General features: G+C 44.8%; 2 protein-coding genes across 9 annotated transcripts in view; both read right to left on the reverse strand.

The window, feature by feature from the left end:
• Window positions 1-522: 522 nt before the first annotated feature.
• HYKK (hydroxylysine kinase) lies at window positions 523-6,625 on the reverse strand. 2 transcript variants are annotated; one of them, XM_083630694.1, is made up of 5 exons: window positions 6,354-6,625; window positions 4,188-4,537; window positions 3,404-3,546; window positions 2,737-2,920; window positions 523-1,418 (listed from the first exon to the last, which is right to left on the reverse strand). In XM_083630694.1, the coding sequence occupies exons 2-5, from the start codon at window positions 4,528-4,530 to the stop codon at window positions 958-960; spliced, it is 1,131 nt and encodes a 376-aa protein (XP_083486820.1). In that variant the 5' UTR covers window positions 4,531-4,537; window positions 6,354-6,625; the 3' UTR covers window positions 523-957. The 2 variants fall into 2 exon arrangements, with proteins under 2 accessions (XP_083486820.1, XP_083486821.1); XM_083630695.1 differs by lacking the exon at window positions 6,354-6,625 and adding an exon at window positions 5,342-6,048.
• A 5,695-nt stretch (window positions 6,626-12,320) lies between these two features.
• The window catches only part of SH3TC1 (SH3 domain and tetratricopeptide repeats 1), a 41,340-nt gene continuing 33,236 nt past the window's right edge, over window positions 12,321-20,424 (reverse strand). For 6 of the 7 annotated variants that reach the window (XM_083630124.1, XM_083630126.1, XM_083630125.1 and 3 more), the window contains 6 exons: window positions 19,863-20,043; window positions 18,376-18,526; window positions 17,064-17,186; window positions 16,747-16,897; window positions 14,142-14,338; window positions 12,321-12,920 (listed from right to left, as the gene is read on the reverse strand). In XM_083630124.1, the coding sequence (XP_083486250.1) occupies window positions 12,666-12,920; window positions 14,142-14,338; window positions 16,747-16,897; window positions 17,064-17,186; window positions 18,376-18,526; window positions 19,863-20,043 (1,058 nt within the window). In that variant the 3' untranslated portion in view covers window positions 12,321-12,665. The remainder of the gene's footprint in view (window positions 12,921-14,141; window positions 14,339-16,746; window positions 16,898-17,063; window positions 17,187-18,375; window positions 18,527-19,862; window positions 20,044-20,424) is intronic. The other variant, XR_014551934.1, reaches the window with a different exon arrangement.

The raw sequence follows: 20,424 nt of genomic DNA on the forward strand, positions 1-20,424 counted from the left end.
GGAAATGGGAAATGAATGTAATACTGTAATAATAATAATGCCACCATGTTTCAAACAACCCTTCACTGTACTCTAATCATATTAATAAATTGTTTTATCTTGTTTTAAATTGTTGTACTTGAGCTTTTTAATGGAAAGGCTGGTATAAATATTGTTGTAACTTATTTTTCTTATTATTATTGACACACGGAGGATAGATAATAAATAATAATAATAATATATTCATTATATGCCACCCGTCTGACTGGGTTGCCCCAGCTACTCTGGGCAGGTTGCAACAAATTAAAACACAGGAAGACATAAGAAACTTCCCTATACAGGGAAGGGAATTTGGGTGGGGATCACTACTCAGTTTCAATATTATTAATAATAATAATTTATTATTTCTACCCCACTGATCTGGTTGTGTTTCCCCAGCTGCTCTGCCCAGCAAACAGAAGCAAAGACCTTGGATCAGTCAGGAGTTCTCGCGGCTACAAAGTACCTTCAGATATTTGAAGGAAAGGTCCAGCAATAGAATAATAATCTTTCCCAAAAATATTTATTTAAAGTGATTTTCATCCCACTCTTCAGATGAAAATAGGCTTCCAAAGCAGCTTACAGCAATCAGTAAAAATCTGGTCCCTGCCTACAGGCTTACAATCAAGGGCACAAAAGGCAAGGGGGTTGTGGGGGGAGGAGGAAAAAAGCAAACACAGGCATTAGTTTTTGTCAGAAGTTCCAGAGGCCTCTGTGTGTGGGCTCTGCCCAATGGAATAAATCTGAAATTCTTTGAAAAACTAGATTTTGGAAGCAGGATGAAATTATACAAAGGATAAATACCGGTAAGTATTGGCATAATTCATTCAGGTAGCAGTATTCTAGATTCCCTGATCATAACATCTGGAACTTTAATCTGGGCAGAGCCCCATTTTAAAACTGTAAATCTGAGCGGTCCATAACCATGTAACCCAACATTTAGGAAGGCCCCTTTTTGGCATACGCTTCTGCTGTGTTAAACCAGATCATCTCCACAGCCTTTTGGCCCATCTCAAAGAGCAGCAGCAAGCGCTTCCATCCTGTCTTGGACGTGGTCATCAAGTACTCTTCATTCTCGGGCTGCAGGAGGGTGGTGTGGGCAGCCATCACGAGAGACTGAGCAAACCTCCCACTCACTAGGAGAAACAGGGCATCTCGCTCCTCCTCCGTCAGCGGGACGATGCTTTCATATCCCGCGAGAACGTGGCCCCCCACGCTGAGGGGTTCCTTGCTTTCAATCATCATGTACATGATGAGTATCGCTACTTCAAACACGTAGTAGCCATAGCTCATGTCGCTAAAGTCCAAAATACCAGACACCCTGTACTGTGAGCGTTTAGGGGAAGTAAAATCGGTATCTACTAGAATATTGTGGTCATTGAGATCTCCATGAATGATACCTGAAAGTGGAGAACGAAGAAAAACTGATATAATTCAAGTGGGGCCTGTAACAGAATGTTGCAGTGCTGAATGCTTCTGTTCAGGATTCCAGCCACTCCATGTCGTTATCCTGTTTCCCCTCCCCAACTGTCAGGCCAATGAGGATGCTCAGTCCTCACTGGGGTGTCTTTTGGGGCTGAGCTCCCCTTCCCCTTAGAACTTCCCCTCTAGATTACTTTTTGCACTTCTGTAACCCTTGGAGTTTCCCCCAGGCCTGCCAATGCCTCCCACTTGGGCATGGAACTATGGAACCCCCTCCCACAGGAGGCAGGGGCGACCACCAATCTGGATGGCACACATTCATGGACAAGAGGGCTGTGGGCAGCTGCCAGCCAGGATGCCCTGTGCTCTGCCTCCACAGCTACCTGCAAGTGTTGTGTTCAAATTCTGCTTGCAGACTTCCCACAATGGGCATCTGGTTGGCCACTGTGAGAATAGGATGCTGGCCTAGATGGGCCACTGGCCTGATCCAGCAGGGTCTTCTTATTGTGATGTTGTTTTGACTGGAAAAGTATTGGCCTGAACATTGGAAAGGGAGGCAACAATCTGTTTAGAATAATATACAATAGGCCCTGCCTTACAATGCAGTTTGATGCATGGCTCTGCAGAAATCAGTTATCCAGAGTTCAGTGGTACTTTAAGGCTCACTATTTTAATCTAATTTGGGGCCTAATATACAACTGAGCACTACCGCGTCACAGGGAAGTTAGAGCTCCCACATGCATGAAGCATCTCTCTCCCCACCCACCTCCCCTCAGGCACATAAAAAACACTTAGCAAAATTAAAATCAAATAGTCAGAGGCACACCCAGGGGGGGTGAACCAGCCCCCACCAGGGCACAAGCCATGCCCCCCCCCCGCACAAATTACCTATCAGACTATGGCATGCATGACGGATATGTGTGTGCAGACAATGCCGGTGTCGCAGCGAGATCAGCTGCAAGAGGAGCTTCTCATCCTTCTCGTAAAGTGGGCTTTTTAGGGGGGGGCGGTGCTGGTACAGCTCCTTGCCAAGGTATGCCTCTGCAAATACCAACAACTACAGTGGAACCTTGGGTTGCAAACGTGATCTGTGCGGGAGGTACGTTCACAACCCGCAGCACTGCGACTGTGCATGACGCAATTCAGCGCTTCTGCGCATGCGCCGAAACCCGGAAGTAACCTGTTCCAGTATTTCTGGGTTCGGTGTTCCCATAACCTGAAAACACGCAACTCGCAGCGATCGCAACCCAAAGTATGACTGTATATTACTGTGCATTTCTTTAAAAAGATACTCACAGGGCCGAAAGGAGTGTAGGTTTGGGACTATTTTACGCCTGAACTGATCAATGGCCCATTTCACTGCGTCCAGATATTCGCTCCGGCCCAGCTCATGAATGTATTGCTCCAGGAGAGGGACATTAGCCAGATTCCAGATGAAGCCACCTCGGTGGAGACTTCTTGCCAATGGATGCTGGAATTTCTTTTGGGTGGCGGAGGAAGGGGGGGGCACAGGAATACATTGTTTCAATTAAAAACAAAACAAAATCGCTGAGTGCATAGGGGCAGTGTTGCTGTGATGCTTTCTATCTTCCCAGATCAGTGGCTGTCCAGAGTTTCAGGCGGAGGCCTCACCCCTTCCAACCTGGAAATACTGGGGGGCACTGAACCCCAGACCTTCTGCATCTTCCTCTCCCCCCACCCCATGGGAGCATTTTCAGCTTTCTCCATTACCCAAACATTGGAGCCAAATATCTCACACTGCCTAATGGTTACAGATTGGCACCAGCAGATGTACATAAAAGCGATATAAAGTCAACAAAAAATGTTTAGCCCACCCAAATCCCAGGTTGACCCCCCGGCACCCAAACTGCTGGCTTACTCCATGGCGTTGCTGGAAATTAAAATAGCAGCTAGTCTTAGTTACGGGGCTCACCTAAAACTAAGGCATATTCCAAAATCTCACCTCTGTGAGCGTTTTGTCCATCCTGGCTGCCATCCGCCCAAGTTCATACAGAAGAGGAGGACTCGTGTGGATCGTGGCCACCGTTTTGCCTGGGAGGTAGCTCAACAGCCGCACTATATATGCTCTTTTGGCAGAGCCAGTGTCTAAGAAGCAAAGAGATTTAATATTATTCAGCAACATTCACATACAGAAGAGCTCTATGTTGTTACACAAAAGGATATCACAGCAATAAAAAAACTGACTTTAAAAACAGTAATAATAAAATTATCAAAATATAAATAAGAGTTTCAAAAAACAAATGCAATACAATCACATCCCTATTTTCCAGGGACAGTCCTGGGTTTACAGAAGCCACCCAGTTTCTGATTTGATCCTGGAATGTCCTGCTTTTTGTTAGGACGTCCCTATTCTCATCGGAGAAATGTTGGCACCAAGAAAATAAGTAACTGTACAACCTTTAGAAGACACCTGAAGACAGCCCTCTATAGGGAGATTTTATAACGTTTAATGTTTTATAATGTTTTCATACATGTTGGAAGCTTCTCAGAGCGGCTGGAGCAACCCAGCCAGATGGGCAAGGTATAAATAATAAAATTGTTGTTGTATAGGACACCCCTATTTTCATCAGGGAAATGTTGGAGGGTATGGGATCACAAGCAGGGAGACTGCAGCTGCCCTCCTGTTCTGCTTGTGAGCTGCTCAAAGGCAGCTGGTCTCCTGCTGGACTAGATGGGATCTGGCACCAGCAGAATAGCAATGTTGGATGCATCTTCAACCCCCTCACCTATGGATTCAAGAAACATTATTCCACCCTCTTTTGTGGAATGAGGAGTTTGCACGGGAAAGCCCTCGCCATTCAGGAATATCATGACCTGGGTCTGCACCTCGATGAGTTCAGTGTTCTGGCTGTCTTCACAATTGATTATTTTGAGGACAAAAGTCTGGGCGCTCTCTGCTTTCCCTTCGAGTGCAGCCGAAGCACACACATAGAAATTCTGATCATCATAGCTCGGCAACGGTTTGAGCTCCAACACCGTTAATCCGAATATCTTTTGGACCAATTCAGTGGCTTGCTTTTTGCTGAATGCTGGCTTCTTAAGAGACTGTTGCTTATTTTCAGCCGACATTGTGCATCTGTAAGAGGATAGTAATAACAATAATCAACAATGACAAAGAACAGAACATTTAGATTGAGTTTTGCAGGTAAGCTACTGTGCATGCAATGCCTTAAATCAGAATTCTGGATGTAGTCCTCTAGGAGTTTGTCAGCTGAACGACAAAAGTTGGCAGCAAACAAGAGTTTTATTATTTTCTTCTCAGGGAGATCCTATTTTGATAACAGGTCCCACTTGAAAATTCTACTGCAAAACTCTCCAACAGAGACCCTTGGACTCTGTTAAACAAAGTGAGAAGCTTCCTAACCTTTGTACATTAAAAAAACCCTTACATGTAGCAACAGCAAGGTACAACAATCACATTGCACATAACTTATGGAATTTGCAGCAATGGTGACTGGGGGTGGTGGAACAGACAAATTTATTTCAGGGCTTTAAAAGGTGGCTGGCGCTGTGGGTTAAACCACAGAGCCTAGGACTTGCCGATCAGAAGGTCAGCGGTTCGAATCCCCGCGACGGTGTGAGCTCCCGTTGCTTGGTCCCTGCTCCTGCCAACCTAGCAGTTCAAAAGCACCTCAAAGTGCAAGTAGATAAATACCGTAGGTACTGCTCTGGCGGGAAGGTAAACGGCGTTTCCGTGTGCTGCTCTGGTTCGCCAAAAGCGGCTTAGTCATGCTGGCCACATGACCCGGAAGCTGTACACTGGCTCCCTCGGCCAATAAAGTGAGATGAGCGCCACAACCCCAGAGTCGGCCACAACTGGACCTAACGGTCAGGGGTCCCTTTACCTTTAAAGTCCCACCACCAGATCAGGGATTCTCACCTCGGGGTGTGAAGTCATAGCGCTGTGTGAGCGGTGCCAAAATGACCTCTCCCCCGGGGCACAAGCCTGGGCCGTGTGCATGGAGGTCCTGGGCTGCCCAGATGAGAAGACCCCCCTCTTGGCCTCACAGATGGGGTCCAAAGGAAAGCAGAGCACCAGCTTGGCTGCAGGTGTTGCTGGAAGGAGGCATACAGGAGACAACCAACCGTCTTAGGGACTCGACTCCAGATTTGTGTAGGCTTTACTCCTTAGCCTTTTCTTCTCCTGAAGATGTCCCACAAGGCACCAGAGTTTGCCTTCTCCTAGGTGGACTCCCTTGAGCCCCATCTGCCCCTCGCTTTCCTCTACAGAAACTGCCTTCTTGATTGTTGTTCCCACTCTCGGTCTCGTCTGCTCAATCTGCCCAACTCTGTCTTTGCATGCATAGGAAGTCCCTGACTCACTGAGGATTTGAGACCAGTTGGAGGCCTTGATCAGATGGCCAGTCAAAGTCATTCCTGGGAATGTGGCCGCTGTCACCTGCCGATAGCGTCTAGGAACCACAGGGGAGAGTTGAGTGCAGGGTGGGGTCCAAAAGGTGGACAAACTACCCCAGAAGGAGCACAACGTGTCCCCCACCAGAGGTGCTACCCCATACACCACAGAGATCATTCACATGCACAAATAAGTAAGTACAGTGGTACCTCAGGTTAAGTACTTAATTCGTTCCGGAGGTCTGTTCTTAACCTGAAGCACCACTTTAACTAATGGGGCCTCCTGCTGCCGCCGCGCCGCCAAAGCACGATTTCTGTTCTCATCCTGAAGCCAAGTTCTTAACCTGATGTAATATTTCTGGGTTAGTGGAGTCTGTAACCTGAAGCGTATGTAACCTGAGGCGTATGTAACCCGAGGTACCGCTGTACTTGATAGCACAAACAATCTGGCATGGGTAACCCAATTCACACAAGAAGCATGGTCAAATTCACTGTGCTATTTCAATTCACAAGTATTTTCCCAATGAAAGTTCTCTTACCAGGACAACCAGGAACGCTTTCCTTCTTTCCTGCTTCTCTTTCTTCCTTCTTTCCCGCTGAACTTCCAGCTGAGAAACGATGTCTCTAAGCCAAGTTTTCGAGCGTGGCGCACAAGCAGGCCAAGCCCAGCAGGAGGCGCTGGAGCTCCTCCCGGGAAAAGCCCTGCCGGCTTGAAGGAGATGATCTGCTGCGAACGGGGCTGAGCTTTCGCTCCTGCGGAAGAGCTCTGCCCGGGGCTCCTTCCTGCGCCTCTCGGAGCACCAAATGTAAAGCTCTTTTTTTAACTGCCTGGGAAAGCTTAGAAGGAAGCTTCTGATTGGCTGCAAACAAGCAGCCTCCCCCTGCCCCCCCCCATGCATTTCTGTCTCCGCCCACCGCGAAAAGGAAAGCAGGACCATGTTCTCATTAGGCCAGCCCACAAAGAGACGAAGATTTCGACTTGCCAAATTCAGCATTTTTCTCCCTTTTTTTGCAGGGGGTGGGGATTGTTGCTTAGCAACCGGCGTGAGGAAGCACCAGCAGTTGAACAGGAAAGATTTGCAAGCTAATCAGGTGGCAAAATGCCACCAACCTGTTAGTGTTTTTGGATTTCAGTTGTTCCTTCTGGGTCTGCAAGGGCTCCAGTTTGTGCCACAGTTACAAGACGCACTAAAACTTGCAGACGAGATAGCTGGCAGCAAAAGTAACCGAGAGCCTCGTGGCAGCCCCAGTACCAGGAGGATCAGTAATTAACGATACTTGTAACTTCCAAGCACTGTATAAATGTTACACATTATCCTTACATGGACCTGGAGAGCTAGTCACTATTATTATTATTATTATTATTATTATTATTATTATTATTATTGAGATCAAGCTTGTGAGTTCTCAGCACGGCTGGCATTCAAACTGCTAGTAGTCAATTAACCACTATGTTACCTCATTTTGTTTATTATGGTATATGCTTTTGTGGATCTCATCAGATTTCACAGAGTTTTAAGTAGATAGGCATATGCAGGGTGGATAAAAATCAATGGTTTAAAAAAAAAAACCAACCCCAAATCGGATTTTTTTTATTTAAATCAGATTTTTAAAATTTAAATCAGATTTTTAAAATTTAAATCAGATTTTTAAAATTTAAATCAGTTTTTTTAAATTTAAATTGGATTTTTAAAATAAAATGCATTTGGAGGGGAAAAAATCTTTCTACAGATAGTTTTCTATTGAAGTTACATTATAGTCCAAAGGCTATTCATCAGGAAATAAGGATTTGTTTAAAGTTTTTCATGTGTGCTAAAACTCAGTCTAAGATTTTGGATATTTAAAAAAAAAAATTAACCACATCAGTTAACAAACATGGATACATATGCTACAATGTCATTGTTTTAGTTAAATAAATTGTTTAAATTGTTTAAATTAAGGAAATGATTATTTTTCTCCTTCCAATAAAGTACAGCAGAAAAGTTGTCCAAATATAAACAGTTAAACCTCACAATAATTTCATAATTATCTGTCTATGTATTTCTAATAGTATAACCAAATCAGTAATTTTTGATATAACGGTAAAAACTATTGTGAAAATTTATTATTCTAAAAATGAAACCCTATCTGGTTGTCAATATTAAGATGATACCAGCAAGAATGTGTCTTTCTGTAAAAAATAAATTAAAAAAATTAAGTCTTACCGACTAGTGATTTAAATTGTGATTTAAATTGATTTGATTTAAAACAAATCCACCCTGCCAGCTCACCCCCCAAATGCTGCAGATTTTCCTTGAGGAATTAGATGTAGGGTGTGTAGCAGCTGAAGTTGCTACTGTCTTGACCCAGTGGGGCTTCTGAGTAGACCTGCTAAATATTTATTAAAGGGGCGACTGTATTCAGATTGCAAGGTAAGTAAAGCAAGCACCTCACTGACCGAGGAATGGCTGTGAGGTAAACCCAACTCGTGGCTGGCCAATCCCCCTTTTCAAGGTGGTCCAGAGAGCCCGCTGGCGTCCTCTGATGCCGCTCTGGCCGGCAGCTGTGGTTGGGAGTGGTGGGCGAGTGCGGGAGCGAGGCCCATAGGATGGCAGCATTCCCCTTGGTGTGGCGGGCCTTGCTGCTTCATCCCCGCCTCGAGGATGGGAGAAGGGAGCTGGGCAAGCACCGTGGCCTGGCACTCTGCACATGCTGTACGCCGGCTCCCTCAGCCAATAAAGGAGAAGAGCGCCGCAACCCCAGAGTCGGCCACGACTGGACCTAATGGTCAGGGGTCCCTTTACCTTTAAACTTAAATCATACTACATTATACAGTGTACCGCCATGTGTATGGGCTATACAGTGTTCCGCCATGATAGAACAGAGGACTCTGGTAAAAGAAGGGGGGGAGGTTTGTGTGCATACGTGAATAACAGCTGGTGCACAAACCACGCTGTGATAGCTAGCCACTGCTCTCCAACTGTGGAATTTATGACGCTTAAATGCAGACCTATATATATCCCCCGAGAATTTACAGCAGTACTGATAACTATAGTATACATTGCACCTGATGCGAACACCAAAGAGGCAATGGGTCTTCTGCATGATGCCATTAGCAGACAACAAGGCAAGTATCCTGAGGCTGCATTTCTTGTATGCGGGGATTTCAACCAGGCAGATTTGAAAGTGGTTCTACCTAAATTCTATCAACACATAAAGTGTGCAACCAGGGGAGAAAAGACTCTGGACAGGCTGTATACAAATGTCAAACAGGCCTATAAGGCCGAACCATTGGCACATCTAGGCCAATCTGATCATGTGTCCCTGCTCCTGACTCCTGAATATATTCCATTGAGGAAACGGACTCCAGCTATAAAGAGGGATATTACAATATGGCCAGCTGAAGCATCCCAACAACTACAAGACTGTTTTCATGACACCGATTGGGAGGTATTCGCCCAACAGGATATAGAGACTCATACTGAGCAAGTGTTGGACTATATCAGGTTCTGCACTGACAATGTAACACAGAGGCGCCGGATAAAGATCTAACCAAACAGGAAGCCCTGGATGACAAGGGAGGTCCAGGGGTTGCTAAAGGCAAGAAATACTGCTTTCAGAAGTGGAAATAAGTCGCTGTACAGCTTAGCTAGAGCGGATCTAAAGAGAGGTATCCGTGTAGCAAAGGAGGCGTATAGACAGCGGCTGGAGAATCATCTACAAAGTAACAACACCAGGCAGGTGTGGCAAGGTGTACAAGAATTAACAGGGTATAAATCCAAGGATTCCCTGGCAGACGAGGGAGGGGCATCCCTCGCAGAGGATTTGAATGCCTTTTTTGCCCGTTTTGAAGTAACATCTGCAGCAACACCTACTGAGGCTTTACCACCACCACCACCACTCCCTGGGAAGGCTTTGCCATCATCACTACCATTACCATCATCAGTACAAAGGAATGTAGCAGTCTCTGTGGAAAAAGAAGAGATGAGGAAGGTGTTGAAGGGAATCAACCCAAGGAAGGCCACAGGGCCAGATGGGGTAGCTGGAAGGGTATTGAGAGACTGTGCAGATCAACTAGCAGGAGTTTTCACTGGGATTTTAAATCGATCCCTAGCCCAGGCTATTGTTCCATCCTGCCTAAAGTCCTCTATTATCGTTCCAATAGCAAAAAAACCTAACCCGGAAGATCTGAATGACTTTCGTCCAGTAGCACTCACACCTATAATCATGAAGTGCTTTGAAAAGCTGGTACGAAATCATGTCATTGCCTGCCTACCAGAGGGACTGGACACATTCCAATTTGCTTATAAAACAAAAAGATCGACAGAGGACGCTGTGGCGATTGCCCTCCATGCCGTCCTTGCACATTTGGAGCAGCGGGGGGGTTATGCCAGACTGCTTTTTTTAGATTTCAGCTCGGCATTTAATACCATTCTACCACAACGTCTGATGTCTAAACTGGAAGATCTGGGGCTTCCGTTATCACTTTGTAGGTGGATACTGGACTTTTTGTCAGATCGCTCCCAGAGGGTTCGGTTGGGCCCTTATACCTCTAAAATGCTTAAGACTAACATAGGAACACCACAGGGATGCGTACTCAGTCCGCTCCTTTATATTCTCTACACGTACGATTGTGTCGCTGCTCACCCTAGTAATAGGGTTGTCAAATTTGCAGATGACACAACCGTGATTGGGCTCATCCCTGAAAGGGAGGGTAAAACGGACTATAGAGATGAGGTGGAGCGGCTGACAGAGTGGTGCAGAGCTAACAACTTGCTCATAAATACAAGGAAGACAAAGGAGCTTGTGGTGGACTTCAGGAGACAGAAGAGCAATATCCAGCCACTTTTGATTGATGGGGTCTGTGTGGAGAGGGTAACAACGTTCAGATTTTTGGGCATTGAATTACAAGAGGATCTGTCCTGGAGTGTCAACACAAGGGGGCTTGTGAAGAAGGCGCAGCAGAGACTGTACTTTTTGAGAATTCTAAGGAAAAACCATATTCCGCAGAAACTGCTGCTTGCCTTCTATCACTGTGCCATTGAGAGCGTGCTCACTTATGGCTTATGTGTGTGGTACGGAAGCTGTACTACCCAGGACAGGATGGGGTTGTGCAGAGTTGTTAAGGCAGCAGAGAGCATTGTTGGCTGCCCACTCTCCACCTTAGAGCAGATTCATGCCACAAGGTGCCATAGGAAGGCACTGGACATAGTAAAAGATCCATCGCATCCTGGTCACTGTCTCTTCGAGCTCCTGCCGTCGGGACGGAGATACAGGACGATGAAGACAAGAACGAGCCGTCTTAAGAACAGCTTCTTCTCCAGAGCGATCTCGGCCCTGAATGGGAAGCCTGGACTTTGAAAGTCATCTAATCTTCCTTGCTGTACTATACTGTATTGTTTTAATTAGTGTTTTATGGAGCAGTCAAGTAATTTCGTTGTCCCTGAGAGGGGGCAATGACAATAAAGATATTATTATTATTATTATTATTATTATTATTATTATTATTATTATTATTAGTGTTATAATCCCGCTAGCATTTTTAGATATCTACAGTGGTCTTTAAGATACTCTATAATTTTCCCCACTCTTGTGTGTGCTTCTTTGTCATCTATCATGTAGAGTGTGCAGCTTGTGCAATTTAATCTGCCCAAATCTTTGTGCCACAGCTCTCCTCTACTACTGCCAACAAAATCTTGTTCTGTGTACTCAGGCTTCTTAGCCACATGGAACCTTGTTCTTGCACTGGCACCTACAATAGGTTATTTTGTGTTCCTACTCCTGCAAACACACACACACACACACACACACACTATTGCCCTGATTTTCTTTCTTCTTTATGACACACAGCTGCATTTCTTGGAAGATGGACTGGTTATTTGAAGCGGCTCTTCCTAAGCCCAGTTTTATCAAGCGTATTTAACACATTTAATGTTATGCCCAAACTTTCTTTTTGCTCTTGCATTCAGCAGCCTGTTTTAAAGACACAGAGCGCCCTCTCGCGGGCAGAGAAATTATAAACCTTTTTAGATAAATGTGTACAACTCTGTGTACGTACTTGGGCTGGCTTGGGGAGAGCGGGGCTCTGCGTTGCACACGGCAGCTGCCTCCCAACTGGTATTCTTTGGTAAGTGACGTTTTGCCACAGACTGGAAAATGTAGGTTGTGCAATTAAAGTAGATTTGGTGCTGCTGTGCAACAAACCCACTTCACAACAAACAAACAAACAAACAAACAAACAAACAAACAAACAAACAAACGGTGGTGGCACCTCCTCTCTGGGCAGTGGAGAGAGCCACTGCACCAGCTCAAAATTTGCCTTGCTCCTTCGCTTACTCCTTCATTATTCTGTCATTTTACATTTGTCTCATGTCAACTTGTCTTCAGCTCACTCAGACACTAGCTCAGGTATAGGTGGGAATGGGATATATTACAACTTTTTATTCCTGAGCCCCATTTGTTAACAAATATTTCACAATCACATCTCAGAACATTCATAGTAATTAATTACAGATGGAGTTTAAGGATTAGTCAGCCAGTATATTTATTATTTCAGTTAATCGTATTTTAAGATTCCTCTGTTTCCAACAGTGAGTATGTGAACAATTCGGTCCAAAATCTGCTTGTAAGATGGATTGTTGCCAAAGCTCTCCAGTAACCTTTTGCTCTCGTTTCACTGGAGCCCATACAGCTGCTCATTTGGGGACAGAAGATACATTTGCAAGCACATTTCTGTATGCAAGAGCAGGAGCTAAAGTACCGGCATTCAGGTCAGGAGCCCTATGCACCGTGTACCATTTCACAAGCAATGTTACAATTTGCTAAGAGAGAATCAAAATCTCCTCAGCACAAAGTCCCCTCATGCCACGTCCTCACTTGGCATTTCTCAACAGTTCCCTTGATGCCCTCAGACGTTGATCGGGGGCTAGATTTATTCTGCGAATATTAAGCTCTGTGGCAAAGGCTCTTGCCTTTTGGTAGAAGTAGAGAGACTTCTCTCGGTCCACCAGGAAGTTGTGGTAAATTATCGCAAGTCTTGTGTAAATCTTCAGTTGAGCCTTTTTGTTGCCCAAGTCCATGGCAGCTGCAAGGGCCAAGTTATAGTATCCAGCAGCATCAAAAGGGTCCTGAAACAGTGCAGCAAGATATGAGCCACGGTGGAATTTCATACGGACAACAATTTACAAATATTCTAAATAATACCTAAGGATAACCATCACACCTTGCAGGCAGCAGAATTTCTACTTGTTGTGGTGTGACAATTATTTGTTGCCTTCTATAACGCTAGTCACTCCAATTCCTAGAAGAGGGTCAGTTGTTGTGCCTATTTTTGTTTTGCTTTATGGCCTCGTCATCCAAGCAGCAGCCTGTACTTTATCTCACTAAATTTGGATTTTCTCCAATAAAGGAAGCAATAGAGTATTTTTCTAAAGGTTCTCCAGAACAGGTAAACAAATACCCAGGTTCATGCCCACAATGGACCTCAGAATCAAAATAGATTTTGGAGCCATGAAAATGACTACATTCATGTGGTCACAAAGGCACATGAACGTGCACACAGAAACTGCAACCCATGCACACACTGATGCCCTAGTGGACACAAAGACTTGCAGACACTTTAAACTTCATGCCTCTCTCTCTTATATTTCCTGCTGTACTTAGTGACAGGGCGGTATCTGACTAAGTCATACTTGGTGTTGAATCTGATTTGCTCCATAAAATTATGGAAGAGCTCAGAAACTCAACATTATGAAAACATTGTCTTTTATCTTAAGCAAAACCCAGCAATATGACTAAAACCAAGGCCACCCCACTCTCCTCTCTCATCCCCTTATTCATCATCTTTGAGAGCAAGACAGCACCCCAATCCTCAACAACCCCCCAAAAAAGTGGCTACAAGCAAAATCCCCAAACTGCTTGTTTCCCTTTTTAAAACGTGTTTCTGCAAATTTGAACTTGGGGCAGAACATCATTGGACTGTAAGGTACAACTTGCCCACTTTGTTCCAGAAGCTTACTCATGGGACTCAATCAATATGCCCATGGTCTTGAAAAAAAGTGACAAATGTTTGGAAGACAGAAACAGAAGCCAGTGGTGGGAGTGTACACTAACCTTTCACCCACCAATCATCTGAACAGGGAATTAAATAGTCCAATTCATTTCACACCAGCAAGCAAACTGACAAACCATTCCTAAGGCAGCACCTCGTAAGACATTTTTGACTTGGAATACTGGAATCCAACCCACCTAGTCATGGCAAGGCTATATAATCTCAGTCCCGTTACTTAATCCAGAGCATGCAAAAATATTTTCCATATTCATATATCAATGCCATCCAAGTGTCTCACCTTTAAGTCATAGAATGTAATGTCTCCAAGAACAAGGTACACTTTTACATAGTATAGGGCTTCCTCATCAAACTCAAGAGGTGAGGGGCAGAGAGACAAGGCTTTTAAGAAGAAGTGCTCAGTGAGTTCAACTTGCCCTAGATGATGGTAGATAACAGCCAGCCGGTGATAGGCTATCCTTTCATTTAACAGATTCCCTAATGAGGTAAGCAAAAGAATCAGTACAGTGTGGAAATCAAAAGATGAGTTGAAACAAACAAGCACAGCACTGTATGCATCTATGAATGACTTGGGTCAGATTCACACATACATGCTCCACATGTGCATGTGTGAAGGGGCCATTACAGGTAGAACTTAAATATCGTATTAACACACAAGTTTTTCAGTGGACTGGCATTCAAACATCCAGGGTCAAACTGTGGCCTGATGATCCCTTCTCTGTCATCTTCATAAAAGAGTGTTTTGAGTCTTAGATGAGAAGAGGCTGGTTAACTATTTTCCTGCTAACCATTTTCAGCTTTCCCCAGCCACCAATACATACATCTGTTTCCCCTTGCAGGGTTCAAAGTCTGCATTTGTAAAGTAAACCTGCACCATCTGTTTGCCCCCTTTTGGGTGCATTTAGGACAGAAGAAGGGAGTCTTTTTAATCTGTCCAGCTGTGCACACTAAGAGAGAGGTGCATCAATATCACATATAGGCATGTGTTCCTCGTACACCTATAAGTTCCCCTTTCACTACTAGTTTGATTAAAAGACACAGGTAATCCCAAGATGGAAACTGCTACTGGGAATCAAAAGAGAAGGTCATTCTCGCTCCCTGGGCTAATTCCACTTGCTACATGAAGCCCCTTTGAAATGAGGCAAGCAATATCTTCCTCCTTTATAAATACAATAACAGCCTGAGACGGCCCCAAAACAAGGATTGGGAACCTGAAGTTTGGGGGCCAAATGATGCCTCCCAACTCTCCCCAGGCCAGACCCCTCACTGGCCCTGCCTATGGGTGTTCCCATTCCTGTCTGCAACGACACTTGGATTCTGTTAATGTGTCTTGCTTGGCTAGATGGAGACATGCATGTGTGTGTAGACGGCTCTGAATGTGCAGCCAGCTCCATTCCAGCCATTAAAAGGGCAAGAGTCACATCCATAGGAACCAACGGGGCCCGTGCCCCTTGGGCCCCTCCAATAATTTTATTCTGGGGGAACAGGCCCCTCAATATTCTCTCCGCCACCCACTTTCCTGCTCCCTTGCTCCTTGCACGGAGCTGCCCAGCTGAAGTGCATATTCTGTTATAGGGCAGTCCACAAACATTGTAGCTAAAGATTAATATCCAACTATGCAAAACTGGGTAAACACTAAATTAAAAGCAGAAGGTCACTTGAGGATTGCTCAGTTTTCCTTGTAGACCTCAAGTTCTTTAACCCTGTTGTAGCAAGAGGAGGAACATCTGTTCTAGTGTAAAGGAATAAAGATAGCACACAGATTGTGTTCACATCACGGGACATAGAAACCTTTCAGAGAAATATAAGGGCTGGTTTACACATGCAGTCACAAAGTGATGAATATGCAACCTCGTTCATTGATTTGCATGTTTTGAATTTAATATATTCCAACTTTCATATGCTGAGTCCCATGGACTGCAAGAATATCAAACCTCTCCATCCTTAAGGAAATCAGCCCTGGGTGCTCACTGGAAGGACAGATCCTGAAGCTGAGGCTCCAAGACTTTGGCCACCTCATGAGAAGAGAAGACTCCCTGGAAAAGACCCTGATGTTGGGAAAGATGGAGATGTTGGGAAAGATGGACAGTGTTCTCGAAGCTGCTAACATGAGTTTGACCAAACTGCAGGAGGCAGTGGACGACAGGAGTGCCTGGGTTGCTAAACAACAACAAATATTCCAACTGACCTATTGTAATTGGGTGGTAAACCAGCCAAGTAGATCCATTAGCGCAATGACTTCTGGTGGCACAACACAGCTTCCCCTCCCTGTCTCTCACATGCCTCCAAATCTTTTCTGGATTTTCCCTCAACCCTCTAGAGCAGATCTGGGGAGATGAAGTTTTGTTGCATGCACAGAAATCCTTGCATGAAACTACTTTGCTGGATAATGCCCATTAACTTCAAGGTAGCATACAACAAATTTAGAAGCACAATTAGTTGAAAGCCTATCACAGAAACAACAACCAGCAGTGGTATAACAGCCGGACCACCACAAAAATGTCTGACTCCTAGAGTTCAGGAGGAAGAAGTGCACACTTTTCTTCTGGAAATCCTTCCATGACATCATGGCAGCTGCAGAGAAGGCCTTACTGCTTGCTGCAAATGCTCCAATGTCATGAGCTTACAGAACATGAATTACAGTCCTCAAAGATGACCTCAGCTGATGGGTGGACTCATATGGGGGAAAGGCAGTCTTTAAATGGGTCATCATCCACAAATAGAAGATTAGTACCCCTTCAACATGCTTTTCAACAGCTAGTTCATACATTGTTGAGTTGTCAATTTTTAAGCAACGCGGAATGCAGCGGTGTATATGTATGTCTGAATAGGCCCCACGTGACTTTTAAAAGACTTCTATACAGTTTTCCATATATTCTCCTTACCTAAATTGACACTGAGCATTAACGCTGTTTGTGCATACCCCAGACATTCATCATACACCTTTAGAGTTAACAGCAATCCCACCAGTTTGTTGAAGAGTCGGAGCTCAGCGTTGCTGTTCTTCATCTTAATAGCAAGTGGTAGAGCCTTGTCCTAAAAGGAGTACAAAAAACACACCAAAAACTGTTTAAACTGTTGGAAAATGTGTTTTCGCAAAGATCACCACAGCATTATCTCATATGGGCCACAACTGCAGCCTCATCCCTCTGACCAGGAGTGGACAGCGCAGAGTTAGAAAGATTGAGAACAGAAAACCAACCCTGTAGAAAGGCACTGCTTTTTCCTTTTCCCATTCTCCATTAAAAAATATGTCTCCTGAAGCTTCAAACAATTCCATTTCCAAATTAGGATCATGAGTAGACAGAGCAGCATTTTGGGCAACCTAGAGAGAGGAGGGAGGAGAGAGAGATTTCATAATTTTGGACCTCTAAAGCAACCATAGTGACTGTTTCAAACAGAAGCACTACATTGGGTAGAGAGCATCAGCCCAGCCAGAACGGCCTGTAGCCAGGACCGATGGCAGCTGCATCAGGCGGGTGTCACACTGGCTACTCCTGTAGTACATAATTCCACAAGTATTTCAATACAGCCTTTCTTTTCTGACGTATCATGAACAGGCTATAAAGCAGGAGCAGTCGCTGTGGTGGGACAGTGCCCAACAGCGGCATCACTGCTGTTTGCCTGGATGGGGTCAGGGCAGAGCAGTATGAGCGCTGGATTGGGTCTGGTGCGCCCATGCAGGCCTAACCTTGCTGCCATCCTGCCCTGGCCTGCCCAAGTAAGGGGCAGCAATGCCAGTATCCAAGGCACCACCCGGCCACACCAGCTGCTCCTGCTCTAACAAATCGGAGGTGATGCCACTAACTCTTGTCTTGTCCACAGTTCTGCTCATCGCATGCCTAGGAAACACGGGTCCAAGCAGTTCTGCCTATGTCCTGCCGTTTTACTCCAGGAAACACACACTTTGGCACTCAATTGGAACAAGCGTCAATCTGGATAAAACCCAAGTGACGTTTGCTCCAATTCAGTGGCAAACATCAGGTTTCCCCGTGGGAAAGTGGAGGGCAAGAGAAAGTGTGGATAAGCCCCTTGTCACTGAGGCCCACCTGAACACCAGAGTCCCCTTCCAAAACTTCAATTTCCTCTATTCTGTTATCCAATACTTTTACAGGTGATCTCACAGAACTTGCCTCTTGTTTATGGGAGGATGCAAAGATACCTTTTAAAACAGCTGCACCTCCACCCACTTGGACTAAGGCTCAAACATACATAGCATTTCAAAAGCTTGCAAATATCTCAGTATGACGACGTCTCTTTGCAGATCACTCATGCCCCATGTATGTGGCATCACTTGTTCTCTCCCTTTGCTTTCTAATCAGATTAACATGTTCCTAATTTATATGCTCCAGATTGAGTTAGACAGTTGTTCTATCACTGAGGTAAAATAACAGAAGACAAAGATGACATTAAACTGTATTTTTAACCTATGCAATCTCTTCTTGACCCAGCTATCCTTTCATCCTCCTTGCATCCCATCACAGCTTCAATTCCCAAGGCATCATTCATCTTACCTGGATATAAAGATCTACAAGCTCGTTCTGCCTCAATTTGTAATATATCTTTCCTGCCTGAAGCCAAGCCTGTGCCTCTCTCTCTTTTGCTTGAAGATCAATGAATATCCCAAGGCTTCTTTTAGTGTACTCCAGGGCAGATCTGTATGCCCTAAAAGAAATCACTCAGAGTAAGGAAAGGAAACACCTGCCCCCACGAACACGGTTTGCCACTTTGTTTTCAAGGAAGCTTCTTCCAGCTACCACATACTATTATTGTCAAAGTCACCGCGGACCATCATAATATATCCATTGGTTGCTTTAATACTGTCGGTTCGTGGTGCAAATAAAACAAAAACACCTTTCAACTAATAATTTACCTGAAGCTTAAGATGAAATATCAGGTGGCTATTTATCAATCATTAGACTAGGACAGTGGCGGCTGTGTGTGTGTGTGTGCCATTTTCTCTTCCAAAACATCCTGGGCCAGCCCTGAGGATGGCTGTGTGCATGGAGGGAAGGCTAATCAACTGCGCAAGTTTCCCTTGTGACTTCCTGTCCGTAGTGGTCAAGCCATCCACCAGGAGCAGTGATGAATGGGGCTTGTCCTTGTGGCAATGTTGTGTCTGAGTGCATGTGGTCCCCCACGTGGCAGCCATTCACTTATTTAAGAGACAGACTGCAGACCTAAACATGCTCCCTACCCTGATTATTCCATTTTCTGGCATGAGAAACAGGATTTGCTTCTTATCAATGGCATACCATTTCCCAAAACAGAATAACAGAAAGAAATGGCGCTTGCTACACAAGTCATGGAAGCTGTAGTTCAGCAACGCCTGGCATGCTGGGAGTCAGCAATTGTTTTCTGACTCCAGTTTCTATCCAAGCGAGATTCAGGCACCTGGAGCGCTTGCCTCTCCTTTGAGTCTGACTTAACAGGGCACTGAAGTTCTTTTCCGATTGTGGCCCAGCGGCAGAGCCGCACCGCCATCTTTAGGTGCTGCCTCTCTGCACCTCAGTGCTGCTGCAGCTAAGAGCATCAAAATAATATGAAATAAAATGGGTAAGATACAAAAAACTAAGAGACAAAAAATAAAACATCCAAGCACTCTCTGCAACAGCTTTACAGGGCTAACAGACAGTCTGTTGCAGCTGTTACATATCCGCTTGAGAAAGAGGCTGCACAAGCTCTAGGGCAAATCCACCTGCTGACCTCCAGAGGTTTGGAATTGCAACTCCTTTTAGCCCCTGCTAATTGTAGTCCAAAAACTGTTGTAGTTCAAAAGCTCTGGACAGTACCAGGCTGGCAAAGAGTGTTCTAGGCCAAACAGAAGCTCTTTGCATTAGTTTCAGTTTTCTTGCATAAAGCTCTAGCACGAGGTGTATGGAAGGTGGCTTTTGCATGCAGAAGGTCACCTTTGGGTCTGGCTCACTGACATAAAACTAGCAATGTAACTAAAAAGCTTTCAGTTTGAGACAAATCAGCTTCCCCAACTGCCTCTTCTTACCTTTCTGTGCCTAAAGATAGATACAGCTGACTGATCGTTTCCAATATCTGTCCCTCCATGACTTTGTCAGATATTTTCCTAACTAAGGAGAGTTGATACTCATTGTAGACGACACACAGAGCTTCATCTGGAAGAACTGTACTGTAGAACTGACACAGATGCTGAACGGCCTGGAGCTGCCCTATAAAGAAAAGGGAACAAAGGATTTAATGGAACATGCTGGTTCCAAGGGACCACACTGCTTTTGTAAGGCCACTCCATAGAGATATGGCTTGGATTGCCCATGACTTCCTGAAGGCTCAGAGTAATTTCTAATAGGCTGAACTCATGCTTCGTACAAAAGAACTCCCTGGCTTATTGAGACTGATGAATTAGACAAATAAAAAACTGCTGCATTTTTTATCCACTGATCTGTAATTACTTTCATTCTAAGAATCTTGGTCATCCAGCTGAAGTGGCCAACACAAACAGGGGCAAGCTGTCATTCTGTCACTCCCAAAGGGAATTGTACAGAAAACAATGGCCGCTTCCAGTGTTTATGGCAACAAACAAACAAAACACA

This window comes from Podarcis filfolensis (genome assembly GCF_964270895.1).
Source record: "Podarcis filfolensis genome assembly, chromosome: 9".
In the NCBI taxonomy this organism is placed as follows: domain Eukaryota; kingdom Metazoa; phylum Chordata; class Lepidosauria; order Squamata; family Lacertidae; genus Podarcis; species Podarcis filfolensis.